At 35.1% G+C, this 17,709-nt stretch overlaps 1 protein-coding gene across 3 annotated transcripts in view; it reads right to left on the reverse strand.

Moving 5' to 3' along the window:
• The window catches only part of Kynu (kynureninase), a 162,972-nt gene that overhangs the window by 32,491 nt on the left and 112,772 nt on the right, over positions 1-17,709 (reverse strand). For all 3 annotated transcript variants that reach the window (XM_076866077.2, XM_076866078.2, XM_076866079.2), the window contains exons 9-10: positions 2,125-2,223; positions 1,308-1,381 (exon numbers count right to left, since the gene is read on the reverse strand). In XM_076866077.2, coding sequence (XP_076722192.2) covers positions 1,308-1,381; positions 2,125-2,223 — 173 coding nt within the window. The remainder of the gene's footprint in view (positions 1-1,307; positions 1,382-2,124; positions 2,224-17,709) is intronic.

The raw sequence follows: 17,709 nt of genomic DNA on the forward strand, positions 1-17,709 counted from the left end.
AAGTCAAGCTAGAACATGAACCTGGTCTACTATAATTTAAGTAAAGGGAGAATAAGAAATGGCTAGGGTGGTGAGTCATCACACAAAAGCAGTAAACATCTTGGGTACCACCTATGTGGAAAATAATTGTGTTATGTGAGATGCTATCAATGGGATTTGCTAAAAATATAGAGGAGGACTTTTAAAATATGTATAGTAACCTTATAATATATACTTGATATTGTTCTCTGAGTATTTGAGACAGAGAAAAATCTAATGTAGTAACAACAATGAAAATGTATGACTTATTAAATGTCTGTCTAAAGGAAATGTGCTCTTTAATTTAAAAATTTTAAAATTGTGAAGAAATTTTAGACACTATTAAATAAATTATAGAAAACCATTTTAAATTCCTAGGATTTATATATGCACATAACTTCAGAAATGTGAGGTGCTGCAAGATCTATTACTAATTCCACTTCAATTCCTGTAAAGATTATACCACTCAGCCAGTGTCTGAAAGGATTCAGAAAACTAATCAAACATTATTATGTTATCTATTGGGAGTCTAGACAGTCTCCCCATCACACACATTCCAATACAACAACAATAAAAAGGCTCCCCCCCACACTTCTCAGAATATTATTCCTTTATCTCCATACCAGATAAAAATAAAAGGAACAGTTATAAGTTCCTCAGTCAAATAAAAATGTGTAAATGTGTTGGTGTATTACATTTGCATTTATACTTGCTCTAAAACATAAAGAGAGTTATATAAAATAGAAAAGTACTACTTTTTTATGTCATCAGTGTTGTTCAGTGTTCAGCTTCTTCAGGTTTCATGGAAGATAAAATCTTTTAGGACAAAAGATATTCCCTACAAGCCATCCTGTAACATTTTATAGCTTTAAAGGTAGATTTAATTTTAATAATACATGCCACGTTCAAGCCTCTATTAGGCACGGCTCTGGTTTTCTTTGATTTATTCATCAGTGTGAGGAATCCAAAATTTTCTAAAGTCTAATTTTTGAAAAACCAAATTCAAGCAATCATTTTTTTCATATAACCATTTGCTCTAGCTGATTGCAGTGGTTCATTTTAGCATTGAAGCTTCCCTTTTATGACTAAATTTCTTGTTCAACCAATTGAAGTCTTTCAAAAGCGTTTATTTTTGATAAAGCATTTTAATGTTAATAGAGTAGTAAAATAATTGCAATCCAATCCTGATTCCCATTGGATAGCATCTTAGAAATTTCTGTAAATTTTTCATACTATGAAAATGCATTTATTTGTTCATCGCCAAAGAAGGATTTGAAGATGGTACTCACGTAGGTTTTATTGTGTGGGCATGCTTTTCATGGACAAAGGCACCAGCAAGACCTCCTGCTCCTGCATTTAAATACTGGATGGAAAATAAGTTAAATTTTATGAATTTACCTAAATATATTAAAAATAAACAATATCGTAGTTTTTAAATGAAAATATAACATTTTACTTTAAAATTTTTGAACTTTTGAAATAAAACGGAATCTTGGGGCACCTTGTTAAATGAAAACCTAATGAAAATTTGTATTGTTAGGTTGATAACAAAACTGGTCTTTTTAAAATTTTGATCAAATTTTTCCTCAGTTAGTAGATAGTTCCATTGAGGTCTAATTTCAAAGCTCCCATATTTAAATTATTTTAATTTTAATATTGAAATAATAATAAAATTATCACATTTTTAAATGCCTATATTAAATTTGTTTTATTTTCACCTATTAATTAAATTGTCTTCAAATACCAAGCTGATTGCCTAAGAATTATATTTACATATGTAGAAATTTCACAGTTTACTAACACTAAGAATCCTAGTCAATTTGAATTAAGTTCCAATTGTGGGACTCTTTCTCTAGAACCTTTTGATTTTTTTATAACAGCTTAGGAATTAAAGAAATAAGTTCTCTGTAATGATGGAAGTGCTAAAATTAAATATCATATCATTCTTCATACAATTCTATTTATAACTAAAATCAGACCATACAGTAATGAAAGAAATGGAGCAAAGTAACTTCAATCTTTGAAACTGGCCCATGGAGCCAGTTTTTCCTTTAGATTAATATCAGTGTGAAAAAAAAGGCTATAAATATGTTAAATTGTTTTTACCTTGTAGGAACACCAGCAGGCAAAATCAACTCCCCAGTCATGTAAATGGAGTTCAACGTTTCCAACTGCATGTGCCAGATCAAAGCCAACAAAACAACCCTAAGGAAGAACATGAAAAAATCTGAATTTACTGCAATGATTAAAAATAGTAATACAAATATCTTTAAGTAAATCTTTAGCAAATTGTTATGCCATAAGTCATGGTCCATCCTTTGATTCACAAAGACTATTTCCCCCCCTCTTCTTTACTAGGTTGACATTTGCACCAACAATCTAAAATCTGGCACCTTAGCAGAACACAAGGCATTAGCACCAGGCTGTATCAGAAGTCACTGCATTTGTCCCACCACTCACTAGCGGAAAAGAGAGGGTTCACCTAAAAATATCCTTACTAAAGCTACAAAAATGATCAATTTTTATTAAATAAGAGTGACTTATTTCTCATGTTTTTAAGGTTTGATGTGTGACCACATTTAGAAATAGGATGGTGACCACAAAGGAATGCACTTGTGTAATTGGTTGAATTGTTAGCTTAACTAGTCACTTTAAAATTTCATGGATGGAGAACCAGTTTTGCATGAAAAAGCAAGTGATAGACAAACACTTGTGATTCATACTGGGTATCTGACAGACATTCTTTTGAAAATGTATAGTTTCACTTGAAGGAAAATAGCCTGTAGTATTTTTACTCAAGTGATAAAATTACTTTCCTAAACCAACTAAAATTGTGGAAAACTGGTATCCACTTCTATAAGCATGATTATTTCCCAGTATTGAAATATTTCTGATAAATTTAGTCACAAAGTATAATTTTTAAAATGTTTATAATTAAATGTCAATATTTAGAAAATATATATAATTCAATGAACCAAATATTTTCCAAATGATCAATGCTTGATGTTACAAATCATGTATAAATAGAAGAACTATTCAATATATAATAAATTCAGTATAATAATATTTAATATACATCAATGGATGTTAATATAATAAGGTACAGAAAGTTTAGTGATTTCAGTGATTTTCTTCACATAAAGCAACTCCTAAGAAGTTCTCACTTGTCAAGTTTTAGTGTAGTATCAAAGAAAATCCACAATTAACTAAAAGGGATGTTAAGCCACTTTTTGCCTTTTACAACAATATAACTGCATGAGTACCAATTATTTTATATGCTTCACCATGAAGAGGAAAACAAAGATTCAATGGAGAGGAAGTAGGTATAAAATGTCAGCTGTCATTTGTCAGATGTTAATGAATTCACCAAGGACTCCTTTTTTAGCTTGTTTGTTCTAGAAAACATAATTTTTGTAACAATATACTCTTTTATATTGAATTATATATTTTTTAGTTGTAGTTGGACACAATACCTTTATTTTATTTCTTCATTTTTAATGTGGTGCTGAGGATCAAACCCAGGGCCTCGAGTGTGCTAGGCAAGAGCTCTAAGGCTGAGCCACAACCCCAGCCCAACAATATATTTATTATGTTAGTAAGTAATAAGCTTGCTGTTATTCTAAAATAAAGACACTTGAAAATTCTGTTTGAATTGCAAATACTGTAAATATAAGTAGATCTAAACACATCAAGTCCTCTTTGAGATCCTTGATGATTGTTAAAAATGTGTGATGGATTGGATATGAGGTGTCCTCCTAAAGCTCATGTGTGAGGGAATGGAAGAGTGTTCAGAAGTGAAATTATTAGATTATGAGAGTTGTAATGTACTCTGTGGATTAAGCCACTGATTCGGAATCACTGGGTGGTAACACAGGGTGTGTCTGGAGGAAGAAGGTAAACGAGAGCATGCCTTTTAGGTTTATATTTTGTCCCTGGTAAGCAGAGCAATCTCTCTCTCTGCTTTTTGACCCCATGTCCTGATTTGATTTTTCTCCACTATGCCCTTTGGCCATGATGTTCTGCCTATTGGCCACAGAGCTATGGAGTCAGCTGATCATGGACTTAACCTCAGAAACTATGAGCAAAAATAAACCTTTTCTCCTCTTAAGTTGTTTCTGCTGGGTCTTTTGGCCAGAATGATGCAACAGCTAATTAAAACAAAATATAAAGGTTTTTCATTTCTAAAAAGCTTCAGAACTCCTGCTTTAGTACAAGTCAGTTATCCAAGTACACACACTGTGGTCAGTTTCACTAATGGCTCTGATGCTTTGCTCTTTCTTGTATCCAAATACTTTGCTCTATAACTTTTCAGTTACTTCTACTGTGGGCAATGTGTAATTTTCAGCTGGTGGTCCCAGTCATCTGATTTGTTTGACCAAAAGAATAATATTAGCACATGTAAAAAAGCAAAACAAAACAAACAACAACAACAACAACAACAACAAAAGGAGTATCCAAAACCACCTGTGTGGACTGGAGTTGTAGCTCAGTGGCAGAGCATTTGCCTAGTGTGATGAGGCACTGAGTTCCATCCTCAGCACCACTAATGAATAAATTAAAAAATAAACAAACAAATAAATAAATAAAGGTATTGTGTCCATCTACAACTAAACATATTTAAGAAAGAGGAGGAGGAGGAGGAGGAGGAGGAGGAGGAGGAGGAGGAGGAGGAGGAGGAGGAAGGAAAAACCACCTGTGTGACTTGGCTTGCTGCTCTCTTACGGAAGGACTTGCTTTGGTCAATCTGCCAGCCCATAAGGAAAAGAAATTTCTTCACCTGAGCTCAGCCTGTGTCTCCTGCATTACTACACCACTTGGTTGGCAACAGATGCATAAGTGAGGTCAGCTGACATTATCAGGACCTCTCCAGTCAAGTCCTGAGTAGATCAGCTGACACCAAGGTGACCCATAGATGAATGATTATTATTTCAAGGTAGCTGGTTCTCAAATAGTTTGTTACACAGCATTTTCATGGCAAGAACTAATGATACATACACTCAGTCCAAAAAGGGCAAGACTTAATTTACCTGGTCTTAGGAATTGTAGCTGACATTCCAAGATGATTTTAAGATGGGAGGTTAGAATCAGTTACTCTTGAGTTCCTTTTTAGTTTACCTGTTGGGACGATCATTTATCTATGCTCAGCACTAAAGATATGTATAATACAGACCCTAAAATTTGTTTTATCTAATCTTCAATTTTTTAAAAATCAGGAGCTTTCTATTCAATGACAGAAGGAAAAGTTCATATTGTTTGGGAGAGAATTACAAAGATAATTTTGACTCCATGTGCTTTCCTTACATATTGGCTCTAGACCCTAACACTTTTTTTTTCATTTCTTTATTTTTTATTTTTCCCCACATATTTAAATTGGTGCATTAGAGTTGTACATATTGATGGGATTTATTGTTACATATTCATATGTGACAATATATGCATACAATATAACAATATAACTTAGCCAATGTCACTCCTCAGCATTTCCCCCTTCCTTTCCTACCTCTCACTCCTTGGTCACTTTCTTCTATTGATCTTCTTTTGATTTTTAGGAGATCCATCCATATCTTTATTTTCTTTTTTTTCCATTCTAGCTTCCTTATATGAGAAAAAACACACAACCCTTAACCTTCTGATTTAGACCTTTGTCACTTAACATGATGGTCTCTAGTTCCATCCATTTTCCTGGAAATGTCATAATTTTATTTTTCTTTAGGGCTGAATAAAACACCACTGTGTATATAGACTACATTTTCTTTATCCACTCATACACTGTTAGATACCTAGGTGGGTTCCATAGTTTGACTATTGTGAATTGTGCTGCTATAAATATAAGTATGTATGTATCACTGTAGTAAGATGACTTTAATTCTTCAAGGTAAATACCCCAAAGTGGTATAGCTGTAGCTCCTAACAACCTCTCAGGCTCCAACTGTTCTTGGTTATTTACTTGCCATATGGTTTCAAGCATTTTGAGTGTATTAGTGGAAATTCACCCTGTTATAGAAAAGAAACCAAATTTCTTTCTACTAAATTCCCAGACAATGGAACAACGAATAACTACTATCCAAATTGTACTCAAGTAGTGACTTTCTAATTTAATTGCTTATGATCAAAATCATTTGACTTTCTCCATATTGAAACGTTAAGATTTTTCCTAGAAGACTAAATGATTCATTCCATATGAAAATCACTTTGTACATGAACTTGAGTTTAAAAAGAAAAACTGATAATTCCTTTCTGTTTTATCTCTGGTTTCATCCACTGTTGTCTTACCATTAGCACATATACACATTGAAACTTTAGATTTCCTGCATCATCTAAGGAAAACTTTTATTGACTGGGGTCATCTTCATTTCCTCCTCCTTTTCCTCCGTCTGCTCCTCCTCCTTTTCTTCCTCCTCCTCTTCTTCCTTTTCCTCCTCTTCCTTCTCCTTCTCTTCTTCCTTTTCCTCCTCTTCCTCCTCCTCCTCCTCCTCCTCCTCTTCCTCTTCCTTCTTCTTCAAACCAGGGATTTAGCTCAGGAGTGTTTTACCACTGAGCTACACCCCCTCCCTTTTAATTTTATTTTTTAAAATTTTTGAGATAGGGTCTTCCTAAATTGTGTAGGGCCTCACTAAGTTGTTGAGGCTGGCCTTGAACTTGCCATACTCCTGCCTCAGTCTCCCAAGTTGCTGGGATTACAGGTGTGCACTACCATGCCTGGCTGAGATAACGTTTTTGACCTGAATAATTTTGCAGGATCAATTTTAGAATTTTCAAACACCATTTAAGAATGAATAACCCCCATTTTTTTTTATTACAGGTGCTTTCCCTATAGCAGAGATATGTAAACAATAAACTATTTGTATATAAAAATTTATATTGGAATACCATGAATGCCAGTCTTGTCTGTTTAATACAGATATGGTTCCTTTATGGCAGTAGAACTGAATAACTACATCGTATGATCCACATGGCCTAAAACATTTACTATGTTGTCTATAACATAGAAAAGGTGCTTACTGCTACCCTGTGGCATTAGTTTCCCAAACAAAAACTCAATATATTGTAAAGTTGGCTAATTAAAAACTGTACTCTTTATAATATGATGGCATCTAGTATTTCACAGGGACAAAAAAGTTCTTAACTGGTTTTATTATTGTTGCTTTTCTGGGGTTCTGGATAGATTTGTACTTTTTTCTTACCAAAAAGTTGAATTATACATGTTATATTAATAAGAGAGTTTCTCTGTGCTTATGTAACTTTTGAGAATGATAGAGAAGAAATACAATTCATTTTCATCCAGAATTAGAGGTAATCAAAGTTGTAGAACAATATTGAGGTTTGATAGTCATTATATACTTAGTTTGTGTTTTAAGATGCACATGTAGTACTGGAATTCCATTTGGAAAAAGTTAAAGCTTTCTCTGAATTTTATATCCTTTTCCTACTGAATAACACTTCTAATAAGAGCAATGATATTTTATTAAGCACTTTTAACTAAACTTTTCATAAATATGTTTTTTTACAACTCAACTTTTCTTGGGAAACTCAAGGATAGAAAAGGCAGTGCTTTTATTTCATTATTAATTATTTATAAAAAAAAATGATACCAAGAAACCACAAACTTCACCTAGTAGATCCCATTATTAAAAGCCCTGTGGCCACAGCTGTGGCATCACATCAAAAAATCACTTGCAGCTTCTACAATATGTTTTAATGCATGTATAGTCCTTTCCGTATGGATGGCAGAAAGCATGAATTATTAAAATGGCACTGTTTGGAAGAAAGGACCAGAAGATGCAAACTTGAGATTACCACAAAGTGATTTTACAAAAGTGTCACTAGATGGCAGCATCTTAAAAAATAAAGAATAAAACTGAATAACTCCCAAACTACAGTCATCCTGGTAGATATTTTCATTATTCTACCTGTAAGAGTAGTTACACTGTGCACATAGCCACAAACAGATACTCTGCACTTGATTTCCTCCTTTATGCAATTTTTAAAATAAAAATATTTTTCAACACATTTTTATTTATAATTATCAATAGATGTTTATACTCACATTGATGCAACCCATAATAGCATAGCAGTGTTCATTCAACACATTATCTCACTCTATAGTCAATCCCTAAACTACTGCAGTAATTTTTCAACTAATCTGTAAACTCACAACCTGTCTTATTCTAAGAAACTCTCTAAATCACACATTTGAATAGAAAGGATTCCCAGATTCCCTTGAAAGTGCCTGCATTAAGTTCTAAATGTAACGCAAAATCTGTGGTATGGCTCTTCATAATCTTAAATCCTGGTCTCTTCTAGCTCTCCTGCCTCAGAGTCCCCACACCACCCTCTCTTAATTTGCATAAGTGGCTTCGTTTTTCTCATTTGCTAGGTACTATGTCTTGAATGTCTACAACGACTGTATGTGTTGGGAACTCAATCCCCAAATTCAAATTAAGGATATTTGGAGGTGAAGCCTTTGTGGGTAACTATAATTAGAGAAGGTCAGGAGAACGAGGCCCTCATGATTGCATTACAGGCACTCTAAGGAGAAGAAGAGACACCAAAACTGGCACACTTGCTCTGCCTTGTCATGTGAGGCCCTCCACTATGCTATGGTGCAGAAAGAAGGTTATCAGCAGGTGCCAGTGACTTGCTTTTGGACTTCCCAGTCTGCAAGAATCATGAGTTGAATAAAGCTCTATTCCTTATAAACTACACAGTCTATAGTTTTCACAGATAATGAAGTAAGACACACACCTGCCTCACTCAGATCTTGTTCACAAGATAATTTCTACGGGGCAGTTCTTTTGCCATCTCTCTCCTCTCTGTCATCCTAGAGCTCTGTTTGTTTATCTCTCTTGCAGCATTTTATAATCTCATTACCTCCTACTTTTGCACAATATGTACCCAAAGTATTGAAAAATAGGTAAACGAATGAACAAGTAAATGTTGTGAGCCATCCATGGGCTGTGTGTGTGTGAACTATGTGCATTTGAGCATATGAGGGGATGGTCTGGCATTGCACGCTTATTGGGCTGTGTGATGCAAATGCCTTTCCTCTGGTTCTGCCGTGATCCCACACAGCACCTGAGATGGGTGTGACTTGCCAAGATGTCAGTCAATCTGCTGACCACATAACATCACCAAGCAAGACTCCACCCTTCGAAACTCCACCCCTTGCCTTTTTTGGGTGGGATATTCTATCAAATGTCTTCTCCCCAATAAATAGGGGGTTGAGGGGCTGGGGGTTCACTTTCTTGTTCTTTCCAGCACTGCCCAGCGTGGAGCTGACCCTTGGGGTAATTGAGCAGTCCTACCCTATCCTTAGAAACTCATGTTCGTGTTTTGCGTGGTTTCTTTGCTGCATCCAGCTCCTTTGAACCCAGCTCATCTTGCCAGCCTAGCCAGCTGGTGATTAATAAAGCCATGCAGTTGTCAACAGATAGTATTTCAACTGATGTTAAACTTTAAAAGAAGATAATTTGAGGCTGCATGGTTGCACTCACCTGTAATCCCAGGGGCTTGGAAGGCTGAGACAGGAGGATAGCAAGTTCAAAGCCAGTCTCAGCAATGGTGAAGCACTAAGCAACTCAGTGAGGCCCTATCTCTAAATAAAATACAAAAAAAGGGGGGGGGGCTGGGGATGTGGCTCAGTGGCTGAGTACCCCCACCCCCAATAAAATATTCTTTGAGATTCTATCTTTCTGATGCTATTTTATTATATACATTACTTGTTCAGATGTGGCTTCTTTTAAAATAAAGTATCTTGGGCAAAAGAGTAGTTAAAATATGTTCAAAATCCCCCTAAATAAGGAATCACACACGTGCTTTGCTCTTGCCATCTTCCTTATTGCAGCACCAAGGTTTCTTCTAATCAGTTGAGTACTATGATACATACGGATTGGGCTAAGCTTTCTAGGGGAAGACCTTATACATTCCCTCTCAACTTTGACTCATTATTTTTCTATTTATTAAAATAAAATATGAAATGGTGCAGCCGACAGTTTTTTAAAGGTATTAAAGTTTGGATAATTTTACTAATTCTGTAACAAATTGACTCTTGACCGTTATTATTCAGTTAATTTTATTCTTCACCTTAAAAAATTCTCTGAATTCTAAAGACCATTAATAAGTGGCAGATTTAATTATAAGGGTAAATATGCTTTGGTATCCTTGTGGATTCTTGAAAAAACAAAATATTAAAGTAGGTAAATAGCCTTTGTCCAAACCACTTGATTAACCACCCATTATTGTAGCCCTGTGGTCCCTGGGAGGTGCCTGCAAGGCATGCCTATGGCTATCCATAAATTCAGTCGCTGAATGTACACTGCTAGACACTGCCCAGACAACAGTGGATGAGATACTCCCCTCATCAGTTTCACTAACTTTATGGTGGGTGAATTCCAGTTTCCCCACAGTCCCTTGGACGCTATTAATTTCCACTAGATGGTACTCCTATGTGACTTTCTTATGACTGAGACTGCAGTTTCTACATCATACCAATGAACGAAGTCTTTAGGTATTCTTTTGCTTATACAAAAGCAATAGGAAATAATGATAGGACTATACTGATATAAATTTAAAAAGTATTATTTTAAGAAGAAAGGGTGTGATGGAAAATTTAAGGGAATGTTTTTTTTCCAATATTATTCATAACTTTTTTCCAAGTTACAGGGAAACCAGATATGTGGTGTACAACTATAACCCAGCTACTCAGGAGGCTGAGACAGAAGAATTGCAGGTTTGAAGCCAGCCTGGGCAACTTAATGAGGCTCTGTCTCAAAATAAAAATACACAAAAGAGAACTCCTAGCATATGCAAAGCCCTTGGATCAATCTCCAGCACTGGGGGGGGGGGGGGGGATGTTATAGGGAAGTGTGTGTGTGTGTGTGTGTGTGTGTGTGCACTTGACATGCTGGTTGACTCTATATAAATGAGTAGACAAACAGTGTATTAACAATAACAGGGTTGGCTAGTCAACTCTGATATTAGGACTTCCCTAAGAAGTCCACAATTAGGGATTTGCTGGATGTTAGAAAGAAATGAAGAGTAGGACATAAGGTTTCTTACCATATTTTAGAGCATTTAACTTTTCAAAATACAAATCAGGTGTTATGGTTAAAAAGTGTACATAGATGCTACGTTAAAAACAAAAACAGTCAATTTGGGTAAGAGGGCTTCTAGCAGCTCTTTAAATATCTCATTTCTGAGTGAATATCTTAAAAGTACTTCCTTTCATGCAGACTTCATATATCAGTGCTTTCAAAAACCCCTGTTCTTTTTCCTTTTCTTCTGACTCTGTTTATAAGCAGCAACTAAGTATTATTTTGTATTAGGTTCATTCTGTACTAAAAGTCAATGTGTTATATGGGTCACAATTTCTTTCCAAAAATTAGTTTGGAAATAGAAGATACTGTTTTCTGCTACTTTTTAGTGCTTTATGTTCAGCCTTTACTTATTTATGCCAATAGCTCAGTAAGAATAGGAAGTCTTCCCTATTAAAATAGAAAACAATACAGAATGAAATAAACATACCAAGGGAAAGAGACAAGATACAATCTTTCACGTGGAGCTCCAAGAAGACTTTAGAAACCAAACAGCATGGCAGCCAGAATCAAAGGGTAATTTTCTGCAAGGCAGAGCTCTCATGCTACTTGGTTATATTAGTCCTAAGGCTCTTATAGATAATACATGAGACCAAAAAAAAAAAAAAAGTATATCATAACATACATTGCAGAAAAAATAATCCACACGGTATTTTATCCAGGAATCCCACTATGTGATAATTTTAAATGTTTGTAATGAAGTTCAGGAGCAAACAGGAATAGCAACAAGGTAAACTAGGACAGCTGACAAAATTTCACCTTCATACTTTTGATGAATTACTCTAAGATTAAGATCTGATAGTCAGGTAAAGTTAGGCATATCTGTAATCCCAGCTACGCAGAAGGCTGAGGCAGGAGGATCACAAGTTCCAGGTCAGCATGGACAATTTAGCAAAACTCTCTCTCAAAAATCAAAAATAAAAAGGCTGAGGATGCCTCCCAGTGATAGGCTCTACTCCTTGTCATTAAAAAAATAGATTAAGGTCTAGTAACTTTAAATGTATATCTTGTGTATAGAGAAATATTACAAACATTATACACAATAAGTTGACTAGAAAATCCTCTGTCCTTGAGCTACTGATTGATATCACTTAGCATGTGCTAACAGACTTTATAAAGTGAACAGTGTTCATTTACACACACATGGGTTCATGCTAAGGAGTTAGCTGCTGTGAATATACTTGGGAGTTTCTAGAAAGTTTGATTTTAAACATAAGAAATCAAAAAAAGAGCAATTTGAATTAAAAAGTCTGTCATAAAAAAAGTATAAATAGAAATCTGCACATAAATCAAGGGACTTATTGTATTAAAAAATTATTACCTATAACTTGGAATCAGAACAAAGTGAGAATAAACATTTTAACCTGGTGATTTAAAAACTCTGGTTGTATTCAAGGATAAGCTAAAAAAATGAAAATGAAATTCTTCCTGAAGTAGGCACTTATTTGTCAACCTGTGCAAATTACAGTAACAAAATATTAGAGTAGTATAGTATTAAGATTTTATTTCTTATCAAGCTACATTCATCTATATCAAGCCATCCTTGATATTTTTATAAGGTGCAGTAACTTATTGCTATAGTTACCATAAAAGAAAATATGATGGAAGTTTCCTGTTGAAAAATAAATCAACAGGGCATAAGATGTTGGAAAGAAAAGAGAGGACAAAAGCAAGTCAGGGACCTTGACTTTGGATGAAAGCCCTGGATTCATGAATGAGGATGGTAGACTTTAACTCAGATGTTGAAGGTGGCCAAGCTATCACAATTTCTGGAGAACTTTCTGGGCTCAATTTATTTGCCAAAAGGGTATTTTGCATATTTTTGAAATTAATACATGTAATCTAAGAGATTATTCGATTTTTAGGAGTCTACCAGTAATGAGATGTACATAACTAGTCAGTTACACTGTGGGAAAAATTGGTATGGAACAATCTGGCACCAACGTTACGTTATGTTCCCTAATTATGAGAAAAGATGCCGCCAAAAGGAAATAACAGCTTTTGAACCTCAGTGGGAATGTATCTCCTTGAGCCAATTCAGAGGATGTGGTTTTGGACCAGTCATAAGGATAAATGAATCTGAACATGCATAACTATAATTTCTGTTGTGTTAAACTAAGACAGATTAGTGGATCTTTCTTTAAAGCAGTGTTTGAAGAAATTTCCTATGTATCTCATCAGTCAGAATCCATGCTTTTTAAAGGCAGAATTTTTTTTTCTCATTCCCTATATTTATCTCTCTCTTTCCCTTAAACCCACAGCCTGACACAAAGTGAGCAGACAATATCTGTATCAAAGAATAAAATTTCTTTAGAGTACTGTACACCTCAACTACTTGGAAAGCTTGGGAATTTCTACTGGAATTCTGTCCAGTGTCATGTAGATTGGTTTTCCAATTATACTGAGACTTGCAAGCTGTTTTAATTAAAGACAGAGCTACTGCAAACACCCGAAAGGCACTGAAGAGGTGCTCATGGGAGTGATATTATGGCTGTCAGTACTGGAAGCTATTGTCAATGGAGCAACTAGCCTGAGAGACCACCAAAAAAGAAAGATGGAGAGGTCAGTGACTTGGGGCCTCTTAAATTAGGAATAGTTGGGAGAGGTAGGTTTGAGGCTCTGAAAAGGGGCACTGCTGCATGTTGGCACTGATCAGAATCTTATGTGGAAATTAACTATCTTTGAAATTCAGGCATGAAATGCAAATCATGTATTTTCCATCTTTGTAAAAGCAACAATTACATCAACTATAGAGACAGAGGTTTCCAATTTTTTTAAAAAAAGGTAAGAAAAAATGGAGGGTGTTATATATTTTTTTCTTTGACTTTTATAAATACTCTTTGCCATTACATGATTAGTTTGCATATATAAAAGGAGACAATGCAGAGGAAAGTTCTCTCCCAGCCAATGCAAAGAACTTGGGCATCAGCATCAGTAGATGCCAGTTCCAGGTTTCACTGGCTGGTTAAGTTGCCAAGCAAAAGTGCTTCACCTCTCTCAGGCTCAGCTGTCTCTGCTGAGACATAGTGCAGGCTGTTGACTATTAAAGTCGCTGGAAAAAATAAGTGTAGTGTGGCGCATGTCAAGTGTCTGCAGCTCTGTAGGTTATTAGCAATAGCTAGTATTATTGCCATTTGTACAATGTATGATTTCAGAAATAGATCTTCATTTTAGTTCTATTTTTAAAGTGTAGATATTGAGGGTGGGAATATAGCTCAGTGGTAGAGCACTTGCCTAGCTGGCATAAGGGCCTGGGTTCCATGTAAGAGGGAGGGACTGAGGGAGGGAGGGAGAGAAGAAAGGAGGAAGGAATGAAGGAAAGAGAAAGAAAGGGAAGGGAGATATTGATGAGACTGGCAAATCCAGAAATAAGAAGTGAGAGAAGGGGAACATTTTCTTAGTGAAATTTAATGTGTAAATTGAGAAGAAATGAGACATAGATAATAGCTGTGTGGAGAGTAAGAATAGAGATTTTGGGAGACCTGAAAAGAAAAACCAGCTGTATGAAGTGGCTCATACTTATAATCCCAGAAACTCTGGAGGTGAGGCAGGAGGATTGCAAGTTTGGGTCTAGCCTAGGCAATTTAGTGAGCTCCTGTCTCAAAACAATAAAGTAATTTTTTAAAAAAAGGCCTGGGGAATGTAGTTTAGTGGGTACAATCCATAGTCAGACACACACACACACACACACACACACACACACACACGAGAAAGTAAAGCAAACCAGACTTAAGACCTTAAAATTATACTTAGAAGTAGAAAAACCAGGAAAAGAAAACAATTTCTGTAGTGCTATTTGATCATTCTCTTCTACAGGCTTTTTCTGGCCTGTGAAGGACCTCACACAAAATAGAGTTTGTTTGATTTATTTCAGAGGTCCAAAATGGGGAAATAGCTTAAGGTAATTTTCCGAGCATAATTTAGTTCACTTAATTTTTAATGACTTAAAAAAATCATTATGTCCTAACTGAGTCAAAGAATACAAATGGAATTTGAAGAAATTTACAAAAAGTATCTCAATTTTCAGAATAATTAGCCATATAAACCATTCTGCAGAAATTTCAAATTATATTTAATGAACACAGTTCTGCTATTTTTGTTTTGTTTTGTTTCATTTTATTTTGTTTTTGGAACACCGTGATCCATCAAATTAGCCTGACCAACACTTTTGCTGATATACATACTCTTACCCATTTGCTGGCCTAAAAGGTACAGGTACGTGTTTAAAGATAAATCACTGTGGACAAAGCACTGTCAGGAGTCTGTGAGGTTCTCAGGGTTCATCCTTAATCAGTCACTGAACCGTCTACAGACATAAGCTTTCTAAATTGGAGAGTTAACATAGGCACAGCAATAATTATAAGGCAATGCAAAAGGTAGTCAGCGAGACATTTTCCATCATGCTATGGAAGTCCAACAGGAAGATAAATTCATCTTGGCACATAGGAGTAAGAAAATTTTAATAATGAAGGTCAAGTGTTTCACATTCAGATTTTTACAAGAGTCAGTCAAGTAAAATACGAGTTGGGCCTGTAAAATATACTTCACTTTGCCCTTTACTGCAAGACTGCCACAATATAAGCATGAAAAACAAACATATATTTCATGCTTTTGTTTTGTCATCTCTCTATTTTTTTTTTCATGCTTTTGTTGCTCATAAACAAAGACACACAAATACACAAATACAAAACATGGAGGCAGAAGGTCTCTTATCTGGACATTCTCTGTGTGTATGGGTGACATTCCCAGGGTCTGGCTTTGATGATACACAAATTATGTGACAAATTATGTGAAGAAAAGCAGTGGGAAATATGATATTGACAATTTAGATATATGCAAAATCACAAAGATTTGGATATTTATGCCACAAGAGTGGCACAAGTGGAAGAGTGATGGTCATCAGCTGGGACAGGTGAGTTCTAGGAAATTCAACCAGGACATGTATTTAACCTATTGCAGCCCTCCTAAGAAAGCATAGCTGACTTTTTCAGATGCATGATGACTTTTAACATTTAATTATCAATGTGTGCCAGCTTCATTATAAAGTACATTTAAAGCACCTACTTAATCTACCCATGATGATTATATAGATGGTATCGATAGTTATGTATGGAGGCAGTCCCATTAAGTGTGAGATCAAAGTATACTCTCCCATAAAATATTTTTTCTACTGATTACTTTATCATTCTCAAAAATCAATTCCTCAACCAAATCTGTTTTTTTTAATATTTAATTTACGTCAAACTTAACAATATTGCATGAAAGTCTATGGGATAATTCTTGAAGATCTCTCTCTCTCTCTTAAATTTGTCCACTTAAAAACAGTTTTTAAAGACAATAAGATAGTTTCTTCTTTTTATGGTACTTTCCTTAGGACAGATTATTTGCTGGGAAGATATATTCTCCTCAACTCAACTAACTTTTGCCTAATCTTGTTGCCTAAATAATTTAGTGAAAGAACTAGAGTGTGAAGAATTCTCTTGGAGAAATCTCTCATATTTTATTGTGGATTTTTTTTTTTCCCATTTAAGGTCATTTGGAATTTCCTTTTGATTGCTATGACATAGAGCCTCCTTTTCCATTCTTAAAGAAGTAAGTAAAAAAAATCAGATGAGTTGTAGGAAATTCAACCATCATCCATCAAATGATGTACACATTTCATATTGAAACACTTTCAATTTTTCAGCTTAACATAGACTTAGCCTTCCTTGGTTTGTTAAGCGGTATGAAAACTGGAATATTAGAGAAAATATCCTGGCCCTTAAGAAACTAATTTTTTTTATAAAATACTCATCATTTACAGAAACTCTATATGTAATATCTCCTTTGGGAGATACTGAAATTAGATGTTATGAAGCTTGATAAAGAGAAACAGTTATCCTTGATAGCACTGAAGAGAGTGGTTGCAGAATCACAAATTCTGATTGACAACTAAGAGGCTTGATTTTCCCATATCTGTAATCCTAAAACAACATCTGGATTCCAGGTTTCTCTTCCATGGAGATTTAATCATTCTTTCTCCCATGGTTCATTTAATCAAATCTTAAATAAAACACCTGCTGAAAACTTCTAGCAATAGCTTCAAAAACTTAGGTTCTTGGGGACTGAGCCTCACTAACATATTTCAGGTTATTGATGTTTGGCTCCTGCATGGATGAGTTCAAGGCCATGGGTAATTTATTATACATCTTCTCTTTTCTTTTCTTGGAATACTAGGGATTGAACCGAGAGATGTTCATTAAGTTACATCCTCAGCCCTTTTTACTTGTTATTTTGAGACAGGGTCTTCCTTTTATTTTCCTTGCCAATAAGACTCCTGCAAATATGGTGAACATTCCTAAGATCCACTGGATGTTCTATAAGAAATTTAGTGAATGCCAATGCCATAAAGTGACACAGTACAAGAAGGGCAAGAATTATCTGTATGCACAAAGGAAAAATGGCATATGACAGGAAACAGAGTGGCAAAAGGCTAAACTACAAAGAAGGTTGTATTGAGGCTTGACTGTGTTGAGCCTAACTCTAACTGCACATCTAAGAGAATGCTGACTATTAAGAGATACAAGCATTTGGAACTGGGAGAAGATAAGAGGAGAAA

Source organism: Callospermophilus lateralis, chromosome 9 (assembly GCF_048772815.1).
Source record: "Callospermophilus lateralis isolate mCalLat2 chromosome 9, mCalLat2.hap1, whole genome shotgun sequence".
Classification (NCBI taxonomy): domain Eukaryota; kingdom Metazoa; phylum Chordata; class Mammalia; order Rodentia; family Sciuridae; genus Callospermophilus; species Callospermophilus lateralis.